The sequence below is a fragment of the Neodiprion fabricii genome, chromosome 4 (assembly GCF_021155785.1).
Source record: "Neodiprion fabricii isolate iyNeoFabr1 chromosome 4, iyNeoFabr1.1, whole genome shotgun sequence".
Classification (NCBI taxonomy): domain Eukaryota; kingdom Metazoa; phylum Arthropoda; class Insecta; order Hymenoptera; family Diprionidae; genus Neodiprion; species Neodiprion fabricii.
Window position 1 is genome coordinate 17,809,533 of NC_060242.1, and position 26,492 is coordinate 17,836,024.

General features: G+C 40.5%; 1 protein-coding gene across 2 annotated transcripts in view; it reads right to left on the minus strand.

Annotated features, from left to right (window-relative positions):
- LOC124179847 overlaps positions 1–26,492 on the minus strand; it is a 259,130-nt gene that overhangs the window by 209,614 nt on the left and 23,024 nt on the right. For both annotated transcript variants that reach the window (XM_046564649.1, XM_046564650.1), the window contains exon 2: positions 23,757–23,945. In XM_046564649.1, coding sequence (XP_046420605.1) covers positions 23,757–23,945 — 189 coding nt within the window. The remainder of the gene's footprint in view (positions 1–23,756; positions 23,946–26,492) is intronic.

Below are 26,492 nucleotides of genomic sequence, written 5' to 3' on the forward strand. Positions count from 1 at the left end.
TCAGCCGGTACCTGTAATACAGGCGAGGCACATCCTTGTCATACCCTCTCTTTGCATGTTTATGAGTACAATAATTATTTTGTTGTGTAAGGAGGATTTTCACTGCGAGACTAGTTCATGAAAATAATTGCGTTTCTAATAGGTGTACGTCGGTTTCAGACTGTAATGAGAAAATGTGTCATGGATCGATCTTCATTCAGCCGTGCGACCTCGCGTCTGTGAAAGGAACAGATCGAGCAATGCGATGTATCTTTGAACTGTTTTACGACTGCAGGATCTAAGCTGCGAATCATCCTCACGTTTCCAAAATTCCTTACAAAGCTATTTTAAACATTCAAATTTTGAGGGTTCTTACGGTGTAAAATTTGTACGCAACGCTGGAGAAGATTAATGTAGAAAAAACGAAGTAAAATTATACTTCTACACCTGAATCAATATCTAAATTTTCACAAGCCCTCGTATTCAACAATATTCTCCAACTTAAAGAAAACGATCTTCTTTTTCGAAAGATGTGAATAAATCTTTCCACGTCCCGAAAAGAATTCCAAAAGTCCTCCGAAATATTTTCGGTTCACTTTGAATTACCTGATCTTCGTGAGCTATTTTAAATTGAGAAAATTGTGCATTTTCCGGCATTCATATAGATTTCTTACGCTATCCTGAAGCCCCTAAATGATTAATCAATTTCCTGCCCGTTCTAGATTCCCTGACATAACGCAGATTTTTCTATTCTTCTTCGAACGCTGAAAAACTGATTTTTCCAACCACTTCAGATTTTGAATATCAGATCTTTCCGTAATCTTGACCAAATTCTCTACTAAATCCCCACGATTTTCGTTACAAAGTCTGAATTCTTTGACATCTCTAAAATCTTCCCAACTTACCGATGCTCCACCTGGCCTAGCCTAACCGACAACATTCTCGAATCCGTGGCGTTTCTCCAATTAAACTATCCTCAAGTCCCCCTGGAATTGGCCATCACGGAGACACGATCGCGGTGTTAATTCTCCGGACATTCTCAAGGAAGATAATCGCGTGCGTTTCTTCCCTTCGGCCGCAAACGTGGAAAATTTGCATTCCAGCGAATGTATCATCCTTGGTTGCAGGCGCCTCGGCGAATGACAGGCTTGTAATCTGTGTCCTCCCACGCTGCCTTCGCGTTCACGTTTCTCTTCTCCTCGGGCTATTTTCCTCCGTATATTCTCGACCACAGTACTTTACCGCTCTCATGCCCTGCGGTGCGGCAGCTTCATTTCACTCATAAAACTTTTTTAGCGGTATTACGCTTTCAATACCGCAGACCTGTGATGATCGGGTCTCTCAGACAGATAAAATTGTCAAGCTTGTTGATTGCGGAGAAAATAATACGCGGTCGGATTTTGGCGTACATTTGAACTTGAGAAGATAAAAATATTTACGTAAGAACTGTTTGAGTAGCAAGTGTCTCCGACCAGATATCAGGGTTTGCAAGTGATTAACAATAAATGGAATACTGACAATTCAAGATGCATATTTGAAGTTTCTAAAAATTCGTTATGTAATATTAACGGAAACAGTCGTCACCTCGTTCGTTCTAACACCTGTGAAATTTCTGAGCTTTAGATTGTTGCTCGAACCAGCAATTTCCAAAACGCTCCAACCCATTTCCTAAACGGATCACTGCAACCATTCCAAAATACTATTAAGAAGACATTGCTGTTGTTCAGAAATTAATCAGCTGTGTCGAAGCGCTCACGTATTACGGTATCATTAAATTTTCTCAGCCAGAGAAAGGCACGGGGACCCGCAAACGACTATCCCATACATTTTTTTGTTGATAACGCGAAAGAGCAACGAGCATATCCGCAGCATACCTGCGTCACGCTTTTCGCCAGCACGGACCGCATTATCGGAAGAGCCAGCTGCCTTCTCTCACACGCATTAAACCCGTTCGCAACAAAACTACAAACCGCGATACTGCTCGCGTGATCACATATGTGGCGTGTTAATTAACAATAAGAAAATAACCGCGATCTCACCTCCCCCAATCTCATCCGCCATCCGCAGGCGGTATCAATGCGTTTGTTTAAATGCAGTTTCAAATTTATTCGAAACAACTTTAATTGCCGATGATGCGATTGCACGTTTCCTTATACGCTGGATGATTATTAGCCTGTACTGGGTAATGTGAGGTGCGGTAGGCCATAAGTGGAAGAATATTTAAACTGTCACATCAATCAACTAGTTAATTATTATGACGCCTGCGCCATCTTTAGAATAATATCATCATAACCTACCAACCATTTTTTGTAACAATAATTTTTTCACGTCATTACCAATTATCTCGAATAAATCTTTGTGAATGTAAACTTGAAAATTTTTGTCTCGTCACTCTGAGAAATTACCTTACATCTCTGTCTCACTGCGATGGAAAAAAAAAATTGCAAATATGGTATATAATTGCCCTGAAAATGAACGTTAATGTCAGAATGATAATTACAAATATTAAATGAAAATAACATACAAAAAGGGTAAACGGAAAGATCAGTATGAATCCAATCTCAAAAGTGAAATAAAAACTAACAGAGTAATATCTTCGCCCTAGATTACAAGTTGATAGGATTGTTCACAAAAATCTTCTGAAATATGCATAAATTGAACATTTGCATAGTTCGAATAATTGTAGAGGTATACCACACAATTTTATACATCATATTATGCAACTCTCGTTACTGTTACTTTTCATCTACATCCATCTGATATAATGTTAAAAGCGTCGTGATGATTTTCGAAGTTTGTTTTGACAGTTTCATAAACGTCTATTATGCATGAATTTTATCAGATTTGCTACAACGATATCCAAATGGGGTGCGAAAGGTTTCTGAAGAGATCTATAGGACCTCTATACGATGTGCTTTGACCAAAAACGGAAGTCTCGTAAAATTCGTCAAACATCGACTGCAGAATTGCGTAGTTCTAATATAGTAAAAAATCGGTATGACTTGATGAAAAAATCCGTTGCTGGTAGCATGAATGTATTTGACGTTTCAATCGAAGAAGCCTGATGGAAAAGAGTTTCGATTAAAAGCGAAAAAGTCTATTCAATGTTCCGCCATAATCTCACAATTTCATGCTGCCTAACTAGATTTCAGTCATGCCTCGTCAGTATATTTTTGGGATTCACTATTCGTGCACTGATAAAAATTTCGTTTGTTACGGTAACTAGAAAAATTCAGTAAGACAAGTATCGTTAAAAAAAGTGTTTGAGTATTGTTGGAATTACAAGAAACGAGGTACGCGTAACCATTTTGCGCTATTGTCGGTCCTTTTTTGGTAATCGCAATGCGAAATCAGTTTCTTCGATTCACTGTACTTTTTAGTTAAATAAGGCCTTAACATCAATTTATTGTTGCACAAGCATTAAATTTTCGCAACAGCTACAAGAAAATATAGTAAGAGTGATCGTAATGAGAAGGAATAGTAACGGATACTAGACTTTCCGGTAACAGCTACAAAACTAATTTTCATACTGTACATAGAACTATATTTTCCGATTGTGGTAAAAAATGAAAATATTTAAGGACTGAGCGGTAACCGGAACTAAAAATTTCTCTCAGTATGGCAACTTGTATTTCGATCAAGGACGGTGAATCGAAACTTCATGTACATGTTCAAAATACGTCCAACTCTTTCACCGATCAATCGCAGATAAAGTACACCGTTTGGTTTCCGAAAAATTGGATTGGTAATAAGTCGTTTGAAGACGGTTTGGCACAGTGATATTCAGTTTCCAGATTGGTGCGACCTTCCGAGTCTAGAGACCGAGTCTAGAGACCGAGAATTAATATCAAAATATAACAATAACAATAACGAGCGGGAAGTCTCGGGGATCTGAGTAAAAAAATTGTAGCAGGTATAGGAAGGCATTTCGGTATTGTCTAGGCGTCTTACCGTCGGAGAGTCGGCGCACCAGGTCAGGTGGCTAGACAAACAGATTCGTTTAGCGGTACGAGGGCAGCGGCTCCTACCGGACAGGACAAACAGGGATGCGGGAGGAACAGAAGTAAGAAAGAAGGATTTCAGTCCCTGGACCGGCCACGTTTATTTTCTTGTTACTCGGGCAAGGAAATCTAAAAAAAAGGGGGGAAAAGGTCCGCGCGGCAGTAAAGCCCGGGAGCCCAGGACGCGTTAGCGTCCTGGGAGGTGTTAATTGTGCCGGCGACCGGCGCTTCCGATGGAGCGGTTCCGATGGACAGGGGACAAGCCAGCTAAATACTACGGCAAATAACGGTGTCTGCCGGGTCACAAAAAGCCCGGAGAAACGAAGCCGTAGAGACATCGTTCAGCGGACCTTCTGATTTCGACCAATTATTTGCCACTCGTAGACGTTTGCTCGCGCGTCCAGGTACTTGCTTGGGCTTAGCGTAAGGAATTCAGTTCGATTCTATAAAATGATGCCCGGAGAACAGTTTTTACGCAGGTATACTGATTTGCCGGAAAAATATAGTTCGTTTCACTTGTAATGGCTGATGATTATCGGCAAAAGAGCATCTCAAAGTAATTCTGGAGGCATCCTGGCAGATTTTGCTAACACCGAGAGGCCTTTCCACGGAATCTTAATCGGTCACTTACGTATGATTCCACATCGGTGCGATCTTTCCAAAATTGACTGAAAATTTTGGGAATATGAAAAACGGATAAACGATTTATAGTAATCGTAAGAGAAAGTGTTGCGCTGATTAAAGAAAGTTACAGTGGAAGAGGAGCATACCTGAGGTCTGATGAGGTGGCTGGCTATGAAATCACATTTTTTATCGGGCTTGAGATTATCATTTTTATATTATTTATGTGTCATAAAAGTCTAGGTTTTGTGATAATGGTTCAGTTTTCCCTTTAAGGCGTCATTACTGTAGTAATTAAGACTTTAATTCAACGTAACCTGTCACGACTGAGTCGTATCCTAAACAGCGCAAAACTACAAATCTTATGATACGTGTTTCGACCTCAGACAGATTTCTCTACGTCGAAGAGATATTTTCAAGGCCTAGAGATCTCTGTCGAGGCCTTTAGACGTCACGAACGGGTCATAAGACATCTTTGAAACGTCTTCTTGACGACTTCAAGTCTCGGGCTGTTTGGTTGTCCATAATGTGTCTCCTTGAATGAGCTGATCAAGAACCTTTATTCTACGATGAACTATTTTCATGTCATCGTCTGACGAGGACCTTTTCGTTAATGAATACTGCATTTCCGCGAAATCGCATGTTAAGCTTTTGATACGGCTGGCCTTTGAAAACGGTATAACACATCCCGAGCTACTTAACGGCCGTTTCTCGAAACAACATGCGTAACGAGGATTTGGCTAATTTCAGTCGAAGAATGTTAATCTCTCTGGTCTGAAATCATGCTGGACAGACATAGGCTAAACTAAGGAACTTTTTCTCGACACTTCTAAGCACGTTGTTCAGAGGTTATACCAAGCGTTGTGTAACATAGGTTGTGCTCAACGTACATGAGTTTTCAGAGAGTGTGATTACGGTCAAGAATTCAAACTACGGTAGGAAACAGAAGGGTACACGTTCTCCGAACGTCTCGAGATAATTCATCCTGGCCGAGGTCAGCAGTCTGCGAAAGCACCTCCTCCTCTTCTCCCACTTGGTGTACGGTAAGAGAAAAAATGGACTCAAGAATGGAGCAGGCGAGACGAGGCATCATGGCGCGGAGCCACGAGAACCTTGTTAATTGCAGTTTAGTGTTCTTCTACGTAATTAGGGTTGCTTGAGCACCTGGGTAGCGCTCGCAGGGCCACGAGACTCGCGAGTAGCTTCGTATAATTACCAACGAGACTGGAGAGGTCGCTGCTTCACGTTCCGCGCTTACGTCTTGCGCCTGTAGAGGACCAGCCTTGTCCCTTTTTTATACAGGGATGGCCAAGCATGTGTCAATTTGACGAGCACCCTAAGGTTTTGCTACTTTGGGCTGTCTTGATGCTCCTTCGAAGAAAATATGCCTCCAAGGCTGTGAGGTTTTCGTCACAGGCTTAAACCGTTCGCGATTCTGCCGTAGACGTAGGAGACGGTGAGAATTAAACAAGGATAACTTTTTTCCCGGAGAGAATCATTTCACGAAATCGTGAAGAATCAGTTTTGCAGTTATGAGAATTGAAAGGGCCGTCACGAATGCGCTGATTCTGATTTCTTCACTCCGAATTTGGAGCAAATCTATCAGTGTACTAGACACTGTGGATTTATGCTTACTGTAACCACGATAAATGTCTACGTGTGAATTTTGTGCTTGAATCGTGAGTTAAACGGCAGGTTTGAATAAACTATGAACTTTATAAAGCGCCGTCACAGATGTTTCTCTTCATCACTTTGAAATTCATCTTGATAACAGTAACAGTACAATAATAAAAAGCGTTGATTACGATGATTGTAAATACGCAGTAACTCTGTTGAATAAATTTCATTGTTGAATTGTTCCCGCGTGCGGTTGGCGCTTCCATCCGAATGAAACTGACGCAATTCCTGAAACCACGTTCTTTCGGTATTCCACGTACGTACGACGTTGAGGAAGTATTTGACGAAGCGCTGCGGTACACGAGCAGCTCCGCGATAGAAAACACCGTTCGTACGTCCGTCCGTCCGTCAAGTATGAAGGCAGTCAAGAAGAGATTGGGATCTGACGTCCGTGGTTGGCTGATGATGCCTTGGTAGCGACATCCAGCACCCCGACTATTAAACCGTGTTTAGGCTAATGGCTTCTACAAGAAGTATACCGCTCGCTGCTGTGTTGATTGATCGATTGGGACAATAAAACTAAATAATCCCAGCTTCTCTCCTATACTTTGTTTTTTCTCACTGTGTACCTGCGCGCTCGTATCCCGTGAACTTCATCCAACTGTAAACTGTAAACTCTCGGTGACTTTCGATCAATCCAACGCGTTTGCGGTTCGGTAATAACGTACGAAGAGCGACGATGTACCATAAACGAAGACGGTTCCCGATATGTCACCTGTCGAATATCATGATAATCAGACATACTTTCAACGGTTACTGATCACGTGTCCGTATCGACGTATTTTCGAAAAGTATGAGTGGCTTTGTCTGTTAATTTGCATTATTGACGACACAAAGAAGAAGAAATGGTCATCAAATATAGAAATAATTAACTTTCCGTCCTGACTAAGCAGCTTGGTTACCCGACATGTCAAACGACCAAGTCGTTCTAATGTAGACGCATGGCAGTGTCGGATATATTACACGTATCAAACACTCGTTGAAATTAGAATGACAATAGACAATCACGAGTCGAATAAGCTTGCAAAATCGTTACAGACGGTGCCCGTTTCTTCTGAATAATTCAATCAAAAATTGTCGATCTCAATGAAGAATAATTCGTGGACATGCTAAGGTGTAAAAGAGATTTCCTAAGGCAGACGATATCAAAGTCCCGAGACTTTTGTTACTTGAGTTGACTTCAAGATAATTTCAGAACAGAATCACTCGTCTGCAGCTTTTTCAGGCGTATCCGGCACGGACATAAACACGTTGAGATAGATATGCAGACGGGTGCAGACCCACGGTTTATGAATTATCCTCCGATGCTGGTAGGCTGTGTGCCAAAGTACACACTCGGTCAACGTGATAACCGTACACGATCGTAAAGTTCACTAGGTCTTTCCCACGCATAAACCCAATTAATACATCGATATGCACCTTACCACACCTGAACCAACCTCTTGCTGCTTAACCTATAGCAAGTATTGGTATATACGTATTACGTGAACAAGTCCCGCGGCCTTACGCAACGCGTTTTAAAACGTAGGCGTGTTGGCTCGATAGATCGCAAAGTTATACCTGCGCATCTGGATTTATCATTCATATATACGAGGCGTTCCATGCGAACTCAAATCACGTCTTCCATTTCGTTATGACCACTCTTGCGTGACGATCCTGTATTTAGATAGTTCTTTCCACCATCGATCGACGTTCAAGTGTACCTAACGAATTGCAGACAAGAAAAAGGATTTTGGTAAATCTCAGAGCTATGGAGAGTATGGAAAAATATTTGAATACGGAATGCCCCATAGGTACGCGAAAGTAGTCGAACAATCGAGATTCGCCTGTGTGTAACCACGTAATATATTGTTGGGCGGGTTTATTGTACACGTGTAGGAACACACGAATGTAGAGAAACGAATCAAGCGTCGATCTCCGCGATTTCTCTCAATCAACGAGCGCCGGGCGCTGACCGAAAGGTCTCTTTCACGTCTATATATCTCTTTTTCTGGTTCTCGTGAACCGATGTCCAGGGACCGCACCCTTATTAGGGTACAACCAACGTTGCTTATTACCAGGATCCCCTCGTGGCCCGAACAGCACGCGTGGGCGTCCCAACGATACAAAGCATCGCGGCGTGCGCGGACCTCTATTGATGCGGAACAGATTTCGAATAAAGATGCTGGTCGTGCAGGCCGTGCGCCGATGATACGGCCGAACTCTCCCCGTTCTCGCATGTATACCGGTGCGTATGTCGGAGACCAGAAAACGAAGGGAAAAAAAACGTAGAAGATGGAAGGAAAAAATAAAAACGACATTATATAATGGGGCGATGCTGTGTATGGAGATGCGATTACAACGACGACGACGACGACGTTATTAATTACTCCGTTTAACCTGCGTTGGGTTGTGTGTATACCTTGGGTAGGATGTACCCGATGTACCCATTGCACGCGTACCTTCGAACACACGGACATAACCAGCTGCGACTAACAAGCAGCGAGTAATGAAGAGCAAGCAAACGTTGAACAATTGCTGTATACACTCGTAATCGAGCATCTTAATGGATTCGCTTCGTAATTCTTTTCCCTCTACGGGCGCATAATTCGAGCCCTCCTCGTTTTCCCCCCTCCGTCTCTGAAACTGCGATCCTTGCCCGAAGATATTGCCGGGAACTCGTCGTTTCTTCAAGGGAAAATAAAGCCTGCAACAAAAGTTCTTGCCATCCTCGAGTACCATCGATATTACTCGATGAAAATCCTTTAAAATTCTTTGAACAAGCGGGTGGAGTTGTTGGTTATAAGGAAATAACAGACGTCGAGAGGCATCGTCGACGTTGAATCGACTCGCTCGTTGCACCTAATTGCGGGTACGTTTGTTTCACCTATTTTTTTTTGTTTTAGCTTCTTAATATTTCTTCAGGAATCAGTCGGTATATATCTCACGAGAAGACACATTTGTTGAATTCTTAACCTCCGAGTTATGGGGGGTATAGCTTGGACGGTCTAAAATCATATCTATTTTTAGGGTTTTTTTTCCAAGAAAATGGAAGCACTTAAAGCAATTTTAGTTCGAGGGCTTTATTATTTACAGTTTTAAGATTATTTTAGATTATTTTTTCATTGAAATTAATAACAAAATCGCGAAATGGCGTATGTAAGTCCCCAAGACCATGTTTTCAATCAATTTTCATTCGATCGACTTGAAATTTCAACGCAATATTTAAAATTTGTTTATCGATTCGAGCTCGTTGCTAGATTTGTGAATTCCATTTTCAAAATCGTAAAATGTTCTTGAAACCGCTAATAATAAAGCCCTCAAACTCAAATTGCTCCAAGTGAGACAGTCACCTTGTTATATTGACGCCAAAATCGTGATGATATTTTATTCGGAATATGAATTTTGTACTTCTGATGTGATTTTTTTCAACAAAGTGATTCCAAATGCAATTCAATCAATGCCCGTTTGATCAGCATGATACAGAGTTTCGATGCCATTCTGAAAATAATGGGCACACTTCCGAGAAATATCGATAAATTGACGTAATCATTTATAACGAACTAATCTCGATAACATCTCGGCGACTTGCGGGTAACTAGAACTCATCCCGTAATGGCACGGGCACACCCGATTCCCGGTAATCGATACACATCCAAGTGCTACCTTGAAAGTGCATTTCTCCGTTATGTATGCCTTGTGACGATAGGCGCGATAGCGAAACGATGCCGGAAAACATTTGCCAAAATTTAACGTCGTAACGTCGCGTTCGGAGCCAGTAAGCGTTAACTCACTTAAAGGATGCTTCGACTTATCCTGAAACTATAGACTTCGATCCTGTGGATTAGTCCCCGGCATTCCCAAAAGCTGCTTAATTTGGAGAAGAATATACTTTCTTATTGCGTGACGAGTCTTGCGATATTTTTTTTTGAAAGTCTTCATCGGGAGTGAAGAACGCATTGAGGATTAAGGGTTGGAAAGAACTTGACAAGGGGTTGAAAATAAGTTACATCAGACGATGGTATATTGTATGCGTAACGAGAACATCAGAGGTGGAAAATAAATGCAAACCTTTTTCGCCTCGTTACATCTTTTGCATACTAAAAGTCAAATTTCATTTGTTTCGTTAATTAACGAATGTCGGAATTTCGCCTGCAGCGGAAAAAAAGAAACGTTGAAAGAAAAATGACGGAGGTGAAAAATTGGTGAAAAGACAAAGCTTGGTGCTTTGAAATATGGATTAGCTTTGCCGGGGTAATGAAAGAAGGAAAAAGTTTCGCACACGCGCGTAAGATATTCGCGCCCTACCCGCACATGCGAAATATTTCAAATTCTAACAGAAAGAGAATGGGGGTAAAGAACTCCGGGAAAATCCGCTTAATGGGGGCGATGAAGAGCTTAATTCCACCAGCTTTTATAAAAATCTCATTTACGCGGGATTTTATATCACTGCTGTATGAGCTCTCTGCTCTGGAGGAAAGCGGCCCTTAGGTGGGGTTGATTTTACCGTTACATTACGCAATTACAGAGTGTATAATCCCTCTATTATACGGAACTTTTTCACACCAACTTTAGACAGGATATAGAATATATCAATATCCTTCGTGCGATTTCTGTATTTACACATAACGATTTGCTATAAATATATTATGATTTATAAAAAAAATTTACATATCTTCGAATTAATTAGATTATTCAGTTTTGGATGTTCTGTTATTCTTTAATGCCACAAATATATCCATTAAATTGATTAATGATTTATATTTTTTGTATTTTTCTATTTATAACAATTATTATTCAAAAAACGTTGTTTCAAAAAACCTGCAACTTTCCGAATAACTGAACATTTTTCTTCACTCTGCGGATAAGGGCAAATTTATTTTCTATTTATCACGTAATTAACATTCGTCGTGCACCTTTGTTACAGCAAAATCCAATCGTCCCACGCGATATTAAAATAGTAAGCATAATTAGAACCCGGGACTCGGTCATTGGGACAGATTCCTCCTTTTCCGACACCCGTTATCTGGCCCAGCCGAACTAGTCGTGTTTATCGGAGACGCTAAATTGACCGAAAGTGATTAATGATATCACATTTAAACTCTCGTGGGGGTCGCGTCACGTGGGACGGAATTTTATGCAAACGATGTTTACTCGCTATTTTGTACACATATACCGCACGTTACCAGTTACGGAGATAATAAATTCAATATACCTGCCTACCCGGGATTGTATAATATTACTGGAAATTACCGTAGCATTGTGATGAATAGCGAAATGGGGAAAAGAAGCACACGACAGCGATTAAAAAGCCATTTTTTAGGATTCCACGGAATAAAAATGGCTTTCATTATCATTCTTTTTCCTGAAAATTTACGTCGTCTTTTTTGCAAAAGCTAAATTTTGGAGAATCTTATTACAGGCAAGAAATATGCAACTAACTTTGGAAATTGTTTTCTTTTAATATTTTCAATCTTATCTAATTTTACTATTCGACAGTTTTGCTTGATTTCAAGATAGCGTTGTAAAGAGGGGACGGATTTCAAAGTTATAACTCTAATTACAGTGAGGACCCAGTTTACAGCACTAATATTCAACAAAATCATTAGCTCTCACTAAATTTAGTAAGATTTCAGAATACTGGTGGAATAGACCATATATTTATTGCAACGATATGCATTGCCGGCCAAAAGTAATTTCTTGCCGCGGTAAAAGTTAGATAGCGGACTCGAAAATAATGATAATCAAATTTTCCAAGCAGTGTTTTGAAGAAGACAAATTTTCTGTCATTTTGCTGTTTTAGAAAATTCTCTACGATTCATTTTGACCCCCGTACGTACTTTTGAACATGGCCATTTTTGGGCTATCTTTTAGCCGCCGAAAATTAACCCCACAGCTTAAGGAAAAACTTTTCCTCGGTTTACTCTATGGTAAACTTAAAAAACACATCAAAACCTACATTTGTCTTTTTTAGAAAGTTCCGTACGATTTATCGTCACCCTGGTACTGCGTATTTTGTTTTTAATATTTTTTCTTAAATTCGATACTGACGAAGATTTTCCGAGTTCCAGGCGAAAAAATTGTTAAAAGAATACTTGAAGTGTGAAGTGCTACTCCAGTGTGAACTTACGCAACTTTTTACCCTCTTAACATTTCTTCTGAAACTCTATAGTTAGTGGATCATGCCTTTTTTCTAAAACGTGTCTTTTTTTTGTTACAAATGCGATACTGGGGCGAAAAAAAATCGTACGAAACTTTCTAAAAAAAGAACATGTAAGTTTTGATATCCTCTTCAAGTTTCTCATAGAAAAAACTGAGGAAAAAATTTTCCCAAAGCTGTAGGGTTAATTTTCGACGACTCTAAGACATCCGAAAAACGCCTAGTTCAAATTTACGTACCGGGGCCTGAAGAAGAAAAAAAAAATCGTAGAGAATTTTTTAAACTATCAACACGAATGTTAATTTTTCCTCTTTAAAACGAAGCTTGGGAAATTTGATTATCTTTATTTTCTAGTCGGTTATCTAACGTTTAGTGCGGCACGTAATTTCGACCGGCGTACCCAATCGTTTTGCCGGCAGTGTATTAGGTGATTGAAAAATGAGTTCATCGCGTGTGATTCATTTCAAGGTCAACAAATGTCGCCCAATCAACTAAAATCAGTGACCTTGTAGATGGGCGCAAAATTGATCCTCTCTCCTCTCTCGCTCCGATGAAATAAAATGAAAAAAAAAAAAAAAAAGAAGAACAAATGCAAACGGAAATGCGATTAACGACGCGACCGACGACCAGTGTCCACCAACTTCAATCAATTACCACTTATCGGAAGTGAGTAAGCGGTTTTTCGTACCGAGCGAAAGGACGCGACGCAAGCGAGCGATCGGAACCCTAGTAGAATGGTTCTTAAATACTTGGCGTGATTCTAGTCACGGAATTAGTTCTAGGAATGACGAAAGGGGAATGCACCAACAGCACACATTCTAAACACAACATTGTACGGCCAGGCTCTTTTATCTCGCAGGCAGCCCCGCTCGGTGGCTGATAGAGACAACGATTGTGGAAGCCGCTTCGCTCGCTCGCTCGCTCGCTCGCTTGCTTGCCACATGGTGTATCAGACTATCGGGCTCCGTGAAACCTGCACCTACACAGCTAGGCTCGACTTACACACGCCGAGGCAAGTCACGACCCACTAATGAATGATTATGCTACAATTTGCCCCGGGACGGCAGCTATCGCAATTTATTAAATTACAGTGATCCATGCAGCTCACCGCGGCTGAAGTGCGGCCGATGCCGAAGCATCCGGTAGTCTCCCGTTCATTCGTAAAACGATTTCATACCGATTTTCAATCTTATCAACTCTCGCGTCCTCAAAGCGTTGCCCTTATGGTATCAGGATTTTTTCGATCCGTCTAGTCGTCCTCGATCCCGACATTGTTTTTGGAGATGTATATGTATACGAGGCGTTCCACGCCAACTCACCACTTGTCGTTTCCTTCGTAATTTCTTATTCGATTGTCCTAACTCTAAATAGCACTACGGAATTATTTCAGATTTTTCTCTCCGTCGGTTACCTTGTTTAATATATTTTTGACGATCGAAACGGAATGATATCTTTGAAATTTTCGAAAAAATTCTCAATGAGAATGAATAATTATCGATAAAAATATCACATTAAGTAAATTTCGGAATGCTTTTTTGCAATTAGTCAAATAAATATACAAAATAACGTTTGCCTCCAATGATCGATCCTATTTGATTGAAGAACTTTTCGAGGATTTAAAAAATGTCATTCTATTTTGATCTTTAAACATTTATAAAAAAAAAAAAAAACGGCTGAGGAGAACAATCTGAAATAATTCAGGAGTACCATTTAGAGTTAGGGACGATCCTATGAAAGGTTATGAACGAGATCAAAAATGGCGGGGGAAAATCATTTACCAAGTCGGGGTGGAGTACCTCTCATACATTTAATCGGCATGAAATAAAACTCCACTTTCTCGTTAGCAAATATCAACTGCAATTGAACAACCAAAAAGACTCTGTTTGCATTGCGAATATCGAATCAAACGGCAACTGCACCTCGGATCATCATCCCTTAGTTATCGATTCATGTTGCGTCTGTGAAAATGTGACTTTTGTTTTCATATAAATTTGATGGTTGATTACACATTCTTTCTTGTTTTAATTTTGGTCATTTTCTGTTGAAATATTCAACAACCATAACTGTGGATTTTACGTTGACCCTGATAAGTACATATTTTAATCCGAACCTTTTACAATGTATCATTCAAGTTCAAGTTGAAGCTGAATCACCAAAGTTTCACCCAGCACAGAGAAAGTTGGATTGAATAGAAAGTAAATCTTGCAGGGCAATGCGTGTCGAGTCGATTTTAATTCGTAAGATGATATCTAAAAATGGAGGCATTTCCAATCTTTAATATATATGTTGTTGCGTGATGAAAATTTTTCAAGAAGTCCTTGTAAATTTTTTACTGACAAGATTAGTGTCAAACCATCTTGCATCGTGGCTCACAGTTTCAAGTCAACTCTCCCAACTATTTGGCTCACTGTTACTTGGTGTCAAGTATATTAGATCACAATTCGTGCCAAATATAAGCACATCTTGAAGTACAGTTTAAAACCATATCTATTCGAATCGAGATAATCAAAATTTTAAAACTACGTAAGAGTACGTATAAAATACTATGAAATTACGGCAAAGCCTAAGAATCCATAACCTATAATCTATAAATAACTATATAGTTGACTAGGCGAAGTTATTGTCTCCACATTTATTTGGCACTTTCAGCCATCATCCGCACCGTGCGATTCAGAAACGGTTCTTTGGGAGAAGACTTTGAATTTAAATCGCCACGAAGTGGAATATCAGTCTAAGAACGTTTGACGAATCAAGGGATCTGAAGTAAGACCTAAATTGCTTGGAGCATTGACTCCGCAACCCCTTAACGCCGTGCCGAATGGACGACGAGCGGTCCGAACCGAGGGATAATATCCAATAGTATTAAGAACGAGTGGAAATTGACTCAAGTATTCTCAATCATTAATTACAACGGATTGTACCAATCGACGTGGCCTTCAACTTTTAACTACCGGAGGAGAGTTCTGGACTCGGACATCGTAGGATCGCGTGTTCCTCGACGCGGTCGTAAAGAACGATCCAATAATTGAAAACGTGCCATGCCTAATGTAGGTGTGCATGTAACTACCTGTTCGGAATATCGATAGGAATATGTGCCCGCGTACGATTCACGTACGGGTGCTTCGCGCGTTGCTTTTCAGTCGCACGGAGAGCTCTGAACTAGCCAGCAAGAAAGGCGAGGATCAAAGAAGGTTAGGGGTGTGAAATTGCCGGTAATTTTACAAGCCGTAACGATCTACTAAATCTGAAGAATAATTAGGGGCGCAGATGTGCCTTCCATCGGGACGGCTTTGCGCCTGCGGCGGCGGGCGTCGTCGAGGCGCGATGACTCGAGCTTTGCCTGAGCTTTTTATTCCGAGGGTGGAAACTACCGCGTCTATAAATTAAAAACTCACGTTGACAGAGCTATCGCCTCGGGCCATTCGCCTATCCGCCGTCCGATCGATAATCACCGATCAAGATTGTCAAACGAAATCTCAAGCGTTGAAAATTTTTTGTTCAACCGGAATGTGGTCGTGAGATATGTTGAAAAAATCTCGTGCAAAAGTAAACAAGAACGTGTACTAGCGATAACTTTACAGTCACATTGTAATAAACCTGCGATTAATATCAGCGCATGGCTGATTATGCTAATTGTAAGCGTAGATCGTAAAGTTTATGTGCATTATTGAAGTGCCTCAGGGACATTGTATCGTGTCTTATTCGATAGAATGTTACGTTTAACGAGTCTTACGGAAGAGAGTTAAAAAATATGATTTTCTAGTAATGATCACAAGGTTTTACATACGCGATAAGATCAAGACTCAATACGCCTGATGGAACTCAATATTTGTTCATTTAATGTCGTAGAAAGATAGAAGACACGTTCATTCAGTAACCATTATACCTTAGCTCGTTACTATTTTATTTAATTCGCAAGGCACTGATTTTATTTATGTTCAATTTTTCTTCTCATCGTTATCGCGTGTCACAAAATGACGTACAGAAAGTAATCGCGTAAGAGCCATTAAAATAATCAGTATATTCGGTGATCCTCGGATACATGAAAGGTGAGAGAATTGATTCGGCTAATAAGTATCGCTTATTAGAAGCGCAAAAAAACACAAAGGCTATTAATTTGTCGAGGCCAAAAGCAGCCTATAGCCAAAGCTGTTTCATAATATACGTTAGTTCTAGCGTATAGCGTAATATTAAATGGATCATACTCGGAAGGATTTGACTCGTGTCATTTATCATCGAAATTAATTTCACTGGTGGCCACTTGTTTTAACAACGTTCTTTATGCTCAACTTATACCGTACGGAAAGTAGTCAAGCCTCCGTAATTAATGTGCTCTGTCCTACATAAGTATACATAAGCGGTATCTGTGCATTAGGGTGGCACTAATTTATCTAACCTCCAAGCTTTTTGCTCTCCTCTTACTTCCAAGACTTATTTTATCCAAAGCCCTACTCATGGGGGGTAAAAAACGCATGCAGTTCGGGAGAATGTTGTAATTTCAACACCAAATATACGTACATCCAAGAAGGTCTACCCAAAAAATGTAGGATCATCCAATTCCTATAGACATGAGAGAATATCCACATTCTACTTTTATAATTCTAACAATTTCTAAATATTTTTCTCTGATATTTCTATTTGGCGTCACATCGAATAAAGCCTGCATTCGAAATCGTTGAAACTGCGTATCGCTTGTGCTTTTGGCGTGCATCCAAGACCTCGCACAGTTATAATTTTTATAACCGCAGTGAACATACACGACACTAAAGAAAAAAATGTATTCTGAGCAAACCGTAGAGAATTTAATTCTAAAAGAAATAAAGCGGAATTTCCCAATAGAAACGTGCTACACGCACAAAATAAAAAAAAAAAAATTAAAAAAATAAGAAAACGAAAGGATGATGTGGCTTTTCCAGTTAGAATACGCAACTTACAATCGGACACCTTCTCCGTATTAATGCATATTCTTGTTCCAATCGACTTCAACTCTTGCGGCTTTGGTTCTGTCACCTTGAACACAGTTGCGTAAGTTTTTCCTTGTGACGCTATTTGGACGTGACTAGGCACAGGTTTGACACATCTTTAATCAATTCTTCGGGGTAATGAAGACAAAGCAGAGTGAAGCACGGATAAACGTGTAACGTACATACATCACCGTCACTGGCACGCTTTCTCCTTATCCACGAACACATTGTTCGAAAGTCAGTCTCGGCCTGCAATCGGCATCAGCTGAGCTATTAACTCGAGCAATTTTCCGAGAAAAATTTCAGCTCGCTCACACATATCGAAGCTCAGGCAGCAGCTTCATCGTCAGCTATATATCTGTTAGTGCTGTGCGATTAATCCATTAATCGATTAAATCAATTGAATTTTTCGATTAATCGTTTTTCCTATTGATCGATTAATCGATGGTTTCGATTAATATACCGATCGACCTGCAGAATTATCACTAGGCAGCTTCGATTAATTGAGACCGTCGATTAATCGATTAATCGGAAAAAAGATTGGTCAATTGATCGAAAAAATGATTAATCGATGCTGCCGATTAATCGATTAATCGCACGGCACGAATATCTGCACCCGATCACTGCGCACCGTTTAATACACGTAATCAAATCATTCCATTCAAAGCGGATGATTTTACGCATCTCCTACTCTCGTCTCTCTTTCATGGATTATTCATCTCCGATATGTAGGGCATATTCTCTGTCGATTTTCGTCCGTTAGAAATTGAAAGTTACCGCCGGTCAGAAATTGCACAAGTTTTTCAAAACGTGTTTTGATATCAACGACGAAGACACCGCGCACTGAGAAAAATTTCATTTGTTAATGTAACTAGAAAAATTCAGTAAAACAGGTATCGTTAAAAAAAAAAACTCTTCGAATATTGTTGGAATTAGGAAAAACGAGGTAGACTTAGGTAACCATTTTGCTCTATCGTCGATCCTTTTTTGGTAATTGCAACGCAAGATCAGTTTGTTCGGTTTACTCTACTTTTTTAGTTAAATAAGGCTTTAACGTCAATATATCGTTGCACAAGCATTAAATTTTCGCAACAGTTACAAGAAAATATAGTAAGAGTGATCATAACGAGAAAGAATAGCAACGAATACTAGACTTTCCGGTAACAGCTAGAAAACTAATTTTCATTTTCTACCTAGAACTATATTTTTCGATTGTTGTAAAAAATAGTCAAGGACTGAGCGGTAACAGGAACTAAAAATTTCCCTCATTGTCAGTGCGCTTCTAAAATCGTTGGATGTAAAAAGTCCGACGAAAATCACAAGCGTTTTCCTGTAAAAATCTGAAAAAGTGTAAATGCAAAATATCTTTCACTGTATTAGAAACAATTCATCCGATAAAGGAGAAAGAAGGAAGGTAGGTGTTGTGTTACGTACTGCAAGCACATGCCTCATTCTCGGTAGAGGAAAGCGATGCCGAAGTGAGACTAATTGCGAGCAATTAGGGTCCGATATCGGAGTAACAATTATTACTATTTTCCCGACGTTTCTTGACGCGGTTTGACGGTACGAGTCGTCGGGGACGACGATGCAGGACTAGGAAAATAAAATAAGGAGCGCGTCGCCTGGCCGAACGTCGTTCACAGATAAGCCAACGCGAAGATCTCGTTATTAGTTACTCGGTGAGGGGGCAAAAAACTCAATTCTCGACCGACCAGCGACTGGCGAGGAAGGCGACAAAAAGCTCGATCTATCAAATTGTCACTGGGCCTGATGTCTAATAAGCAATCATCTCCAAGTACCCCGCGTTTTACGCATACGCGTCCCGTCGTCGCGCTCGTTCAATCTACCTGGCTATACAAACTTCTGTACCCGCGTCCTTACAACTTTATAAGTCACAGCCGTCCGTCGCCAGGTTGCAGGGCACGTCGCCGTCGTGAATACCTGATATCCTCTACAATATGTAATCTCATCGGACGTCGTCGTTGCAGGAATAACGATGTTTATTCCTAAGATGATGAATTTTTTTTTCATTCATCGATCACAGGCAAGTCGTACTTGGGACAACTGGCGTACAGCCTTACAGTGTTCAATTCGGACGGACTTTGAGACCGCTGTCTGTTTGCGTTATACGATTTCAATATCAGCGATTGATTGTGACTAAAAGCGGTGTAACTTAAATATGATGTTGTGAATCTCGATAAAAATCAACAAGGAGGACTCAAAATTCTCCACTCTCTAGGGTTTCGTAATCGTCAAATTTTTACGTGAGAATGAAATTTATTACCAGTTAACAATGATAATTTGGAAACAATCGTTATTTCTCGTAGGCCATGACGCCAAACTGATGAAATGATGCCATTTTCGCTTCAAATCTAATACGATCGAACTTGAATATACTAATTTTAAGTTTTTTCTGGACCTGAAAGCCAGGAACACCGATGTTTTTTAAACGACGGTGAAATAATCAATTTTCTATTGATACTTCCGTTCAGAGTGTAGTTCAGCATCGAAACAAATGAAAAATTTGGTAATGAAATCAAAATTTGAAAACAATACTAAGCCTTTGTGTGGAAAATGGAACATTTCAATTGTGCGCATGTGCCTGATTAACGTTGGTTAATCGCACTGTTCAGAAATAAGGTACTTTAAGCACGCTTAACAGGCTTCGGATAATCTAAGCTTAAGCTATAAGCTTCAAGCTTGTAACAAGGATTTCATTGCACTGGCTCTTTACCACCTTCGAATGGTCATGACTCGATAGTTTATCAATATATTGCGTGCAGTTTACCTCGGTATTGATACTTTCAAATACTCGCGTTATCAAAAATTTGATCCGAAGCGGTGAAAACATACGATTTTAACGCAACGCACGTGTTCTCGCAACGTCTGATACAAGCACCGTTTTTGTAATTCCTGTTACGCCTATTACTTTTCGTGTATAGATAATTGGTACAGATTTTTTTGCCCCCCCCGAACTCCGGCCTCTAATTTCTCTTCTCGTTCGCGTTTATATCCTTTCAGAGATTCGTCTTCGTGGCAGCAGAGTTTGTACTAATAAGTCATTCGCCTTGAGCTTTTAATGTCGCCGGCCGCGCATAATGGCTTCGTTCACGAAGACACTTGCAACGCCGTTTCATTAACCTAAGCCAGTTTATCATCGCTCTTAATTATTTCCGAGAAATGATAGGATGCCGCATCCAACGCGCCACGTTTGCTTTCCGGCTCCGACTCGAACGTCAGTCAGCTTCAGCTGTTCGGCTCGATGATGATGCCGAAGAGGGGGGACGAAACCAAGGGGCTTCCGTTACGGGATATTTATTTTACAACGCCATATGCTAATGCGATGGCGCCAACTTAACTAATCCTTATTTATGCTCGAACACTGACCGGTCCCCGTCCTCTCACGTGATTACCAAGATTGTCTTATCGCCGGCGTTATAAAATACCACGCAGCCTGTCATAAAGTTTCCAACGCCTCGCTACACCGGCTTCTGCGAGCCGACGACCGCAGGTTGTAAAGCCGCCAATTTCCATGATTCGAATTTATTTTTTCTGTTCATTTTTTTTGTCTCTCATGAAACTCGTAGGAAATTGTGCCGTAAACTCATTATCAGCAGGCATTATGTTTTTACAGTGAAATATCTACGCGTATAAAAAGAGATCGAAGTACGCGGAACTCGAAGATTTTTGGTCAATGCATCGATTACAGATTTTGAGCGATCCTTGAGGATGAAATTCTCTCGGGAATAATGTTCGAAAGATTGCGGTTTACAAAAGTAAAAATACATGGGGACTTCGCCGTGATTTTGACATCAATCTGGACTAAAAACATTCCATCGCGATGCAGTTATGCATAACACACAAACAGCGTAACTCATCCCCAATCCCGCCGGAAACGGAATACCAAATATTGCGACAGAAATGTAAGCTCTACATCGATCGGTAAAGGGTGGCTGGTCGGCTTTCGATAGCGTTGAAAAATACATGCGTTCACTTCGGTGATCGTGATCACGCTTCCGAGGTTCCAAACAACTTCCATAACCGTAGTTAGGTATGATGCAGAAAGCAGCTTCAAATTTTTGATCATTAAATTTGAATACTTTTTCAGAATCTAATTATCAACGAAGAATTGGAAAAAGGGGTACATAATTTATCCGGCTGCAGTTTCATTTCGAACGAATTAGGCTCATTTAATATAGACAAAAAACTAGACAGCGAGTCGAAGGAGTTTAAAGCGTTTCTTTGGGCTCAGCGGTTTGACTTATTGATAGACAGAATTAGAATGCAATTACAGTCACTTGACGTACGAATGCTAAGAAATGTGTGATTGAATATTTCACCATGGATCGTGGCACAAATCGAGAGTGTAACTGCACTCTTTCGTTCTTGTTCAATTTTGAATTACCTTTCAATTAGTCGGCTTTTCAAAGTATGATTATATTTCGCTTATTGTGCTTGATGAAATTTCAGACAATCCCGACGATGTGAGGTAAGTGATCATCGTTACAGGAACGTTATACCAGCTTCAACCTCGTTCGTAATTGTCCCTTTTCAAATCGTTGAGCACAACGGATCGCGACGAATCAATTCCGAACAAATAAAGTACAAATGACCGTTACAGTATAAGCTCTTAAGACGTGTTTCCGAAAGGTTATCGAAAAATGATCTTCGAATTTTGCGAAACCGTTTTGGTCGCCAAAAATCACTCATCGTTTCCCCGATCCGACATTCCAAATTCTTTCACCTTATTTGCAGTGACGAATGTTCGTTTGTATTGGCCAATGTTAAAGATTAATTTGTCGCCATCCGCGGGCCGCGATTAAACATTCGTACTCGTATCGCGGCTGAAGATTTCTCTCCTCGGATACATTCCCTGCGGTTGAAAGGAATTACAGTTAGAATACAAGAAAGAATCTCTCCTAGATCAGAGAGGTAATTCATCACGAGATGTCGTCCGCACGGTGCCGCACATATCAGCCTGCGGGAGTCTCGAGACATAAAACCAGGTACAGGTAGGTACACCGTGCGTTTCGTGTCTCCGGACAAGCGGGCTACACGACGATGCATCCGCGTACAATGGAGTCCCGTGAACATTGATTGAATAACATGGTCACTGCTCCCGCATCTTCGCACAGACTGACGACATGGAAATTGTCCATTTCGAATTCACTCGCGCGTCACCGAGGATCAACTTTTACACATTGGGTGATAGGTGGTCAGTCACCTTACCAATTTGTACGAAGATGAAACTTTCGTTATCCGAAAACCAATCGATCAATGTTATTAACACGAGTTAACTTTTTCGAGCGTGAAAACTTACGGATGGATTATAAAAATCCCGTTAATATTTTTCGAAACTTTGTAAATTGGTTGGAAAAATGTATACACTATAAATCAGATATCAGACTTTCTAAAGTTCGTTCGAAATCATTGCTCGTCGGATATTGATAAGATAAGTACACATGGGTAATCGAGAGAGCATTTTTTCGGGAAAAGAACGCGACGATGTTGTATGATTGAAGTATTTTACAGTCGACGACAAGATCAGAATAATACGAGCTTTTTGTACAAAGTTATTTAAGGTTAATTATGTGAAGAAGATTCACGGAAAGGGGTAGCTTTTCGCTCTATTCGCACATTTCTCACGACCTTATAATTCAACACGACATTATTTGCCTAAAGTATTATTCGAACGGACTTATTGTACACGTGCGGGTATTATTTGTTCACGGTTCGGTTGTTCTTCGAGGACCGTCATCCGATCGATCGAATAATTGTGTTATCCTCCCTCCAAGATCGACGAAATCTAATTTATCCATCACCTAATATAATTCAGATTTTCAAGTTCATTTAAGACCGGATACCACTAAAAAATAAAATTTTGACCGGCTACCGTGCAATGAGTTTTTTCACAATACCATTTGATTGCAAAAATTCAAGATACAGAGTCTAGAATACTAGTGCAATCCAAATAAGGAAAGTGAAACGTGACAAAATGCGCAAATCGCGAGCTTCGCCAAAATCTTCTGAATTCTGAGATTATGGAGTATTTCGTAATGATCTAATTACCACTCGAATCGAGACCTTCGTTGTTTGTAAAATACTTATAGTACATGCTGGTATTACTATACATAATAAGCTCCAGAGATTTTCCGGAGAACATGGAAACCACGCGAAAATGATCAAAAAATCTACTGTTTCAAGGCCACTTTTTCTTTAATTGCAAAAGGAATTATACTTGTACCCCATAATATTAGTGATCCGTTTGAATTACGTGTATGCGAATATAATTTAACTTATAGGCAGAGAATGTTTCTTGAAACGGGTAAAGCTGAAACGCATCACATCCACGCTATAGTATTTGTTTCAACTAACCGTGCAAATAGTCGGTGTTTGGCCATGAATCTTGCTGCCGTCCAGTGGGAGATCTTGAACTTTTGAGATGTCGGGATGAATTCTTGGTGTCAATGGAGAAGTAATCGGACCATCCACTGAACTAGAAACGTGGGTAGTGACGGGCGTCGAAACGGGAGGTAAATCCGGTCGAAAGAACCACGTTGGCCACTGAAAAACAAGTGATAAAAATTTACAACAACCGAAAGTCAGAAGTATTTCGAGTGCGCAAAAAAGAAGAGTCGAATGTTGATATTGTTGCTGTTGGCACAGTTAGAAAATTGGACGTGACAAAGATCCAATATATGGAGCTGTGATTTTAGCCCTGACAAATAGCCTTGACCAGATTCAATAACTTCTTCAAAGTTTCAGTCAAGTTCCAACGAATATGAAGAAGCATAAAAATGATTATGCAGGACAAACTATGAGTAAAATGGTGTAATTCGTCTACTATATGGAGGATTCCATGTCAAATCGAACGAAATAGATATTTTTTTCCCTGACCACTTTTGATGTTTTCGCTCTTTTACTCACTCGAAGTTCGTATTGAAAGCATCGAAACGGAATTTTTTCAGATTTTCCTGACCAAGCACTTTCTTACAACAGTCAACAGTCGCAAAATCAGCTTGTTACGATTTCTCATTTTTTCGAGTTGACATATCTTGAATTTCAAATAACATATGGAAAAAGTTCCTACGCAAAAGTTTTGAATCTTTGTATGAAAGTTCTAAGAATAATTTTGAGTAATTTTTCGTGCCCCTTCAAAGTAGGTATAGTTTTGATGAAAAATGTTGGAAAATCTTCTGTAACAAAATAGTGCCAGAATCGAATTGGCCGAAATCCTTAAACAGCATATCTTTTGCGATACGAAAGATTGTCTATAAGTTTCGTAGTGGGCGGAAAAGTAGTTGAAAAGTTACAAGCAACAGTTTACATGGAACTGTGAGACTTCTCATCCATTCGTACCGTAACGTGGCGGTAACGACGGTGAAAGTTATACAGTCGGCATTACGATACGCGACACGTCGTTGAATTCTTACCTTGGATGAGTGTGCTTCAACAATATTATCCGGCGGTAGGGAAATCACGTAAAGTGTCAGGAATCGCGGTATATGACAGACTGAAGTACGCTCCTGAAGACAGAGTCGTCGACTGTTATAAACAACACGCGTAACAATTGACGATCGCGCTCGAGTGCGCAGGGTAAGCAAATCGCTCGACGCGCCGCGAACTTTGAACCGAATTCTCGCCACTGTGTGAATATTTGTTGATACATTTGCACCGCAACAATTGCACCGCCCACTATGAAGTTTTCGGACAACCTTTCGCATTGCAGAAGGCACGCGGTGTTACAAATTGTAGCCAATTCGATCAGGGCTCTTTTCAGTTACGAATAATTTGCGCGCATTTTGTATCAAAACTACACTGAAACAGGGTACGAAAAATCCGAAAAAATACTCTCGAGAACTTCGCAGGAGAACGTAAAATTTTTGCGAGGGAATTTTTTCAAATGTCGTCCAGGTTTTAAGCTACTATAGCCGTGAAATATCAAACATTGTTGAAATCAACTTATTCGATGAACTGTCGCGAAGAAATCATGTGTCGAAAAAATCTGAAAGAATTCAAAGTTCATCCTTCCGATACGTACTTTGATTGTGAAAAAGGATTTGACGTGAAATACCCCATATTCAATATACCGTGTTGTATACTATACAATACACTATTATACAATACATGTTTTTTAATTTCAGCTACGAATCCCGGTGAGTTTGAAGCAATCTGGCTGATTGCTTTCCAGGTCGATGAAAGTTCCCGTCACTACATTAATTTTCCGACCATCCTAACAGCTAGACACCGTAATTCTACACTGGATGTGTATTCTTTGCCCAGGAGTCCGAAAGTCGTAGTGCACTCCGGCTATACGACTTCCCTCTCTCTTTCCTTTTCGACCTTCGTCGCTAAAAGGCGAGCCGATCCCTCTTCATCCTGGAGTTAACTAAGGGGCAAAGTCGTGGTGAACATTAGTGTCACTGTGGTATAATACGAGTCCTCATATAAGATAGATGATTTAATCCCTGACCGTGGTCAAAGCGTGCAGCTCGACATCAGCGATCTGTGTGGTCCTCCCCGAGCACGGATCCATTGTGTAATCGTTAATGAAAAGTGGTTTAAGAAGTGGCCTGCAGTAGGTGAAAGATGCGCCGGTGTAAATCGAAGGTGGGTGTAAGTCGACGCTCGGCTCTCCTTTTCCTTAAGGAGTCTTTGATAAGGAAAAGGGCGATCGTTCTGTCGTCAGACTTATTCTCATCCCCGACCGAACGGGTAAAGCGCGAGTATTTCGTCAGCCTCGAAACGGCCACTCAAAGTTTGTAGTATTTAGATATTTCTGACCTCCAGAATCCCAGATCCCGTGCCGTAGGGGGAGAGCGATGGGATGGGAGGAGGTGCAATGGTTCCCGGTGGTCTGGTGAGTGTCTCTTGTCGTCGCTTCAGCCCGCAGAAGTAAGCGTTTTCCCACGAGATAATAAACTCCTAAAGCCGTGAGTTATGCTACTTTAGCCAGCTCCGAAGATTTAACAATTTCTGGAATATTGGTGCCGGCTTCGCGCGCTGTAAAATCCGAATAACAGATCTCGGTCGATCGTACACATATATATATATAATTCTATCATCCAGGAAAGTAGGCAAATATTATGTTGCGAGCAAAGTGCACGGGGA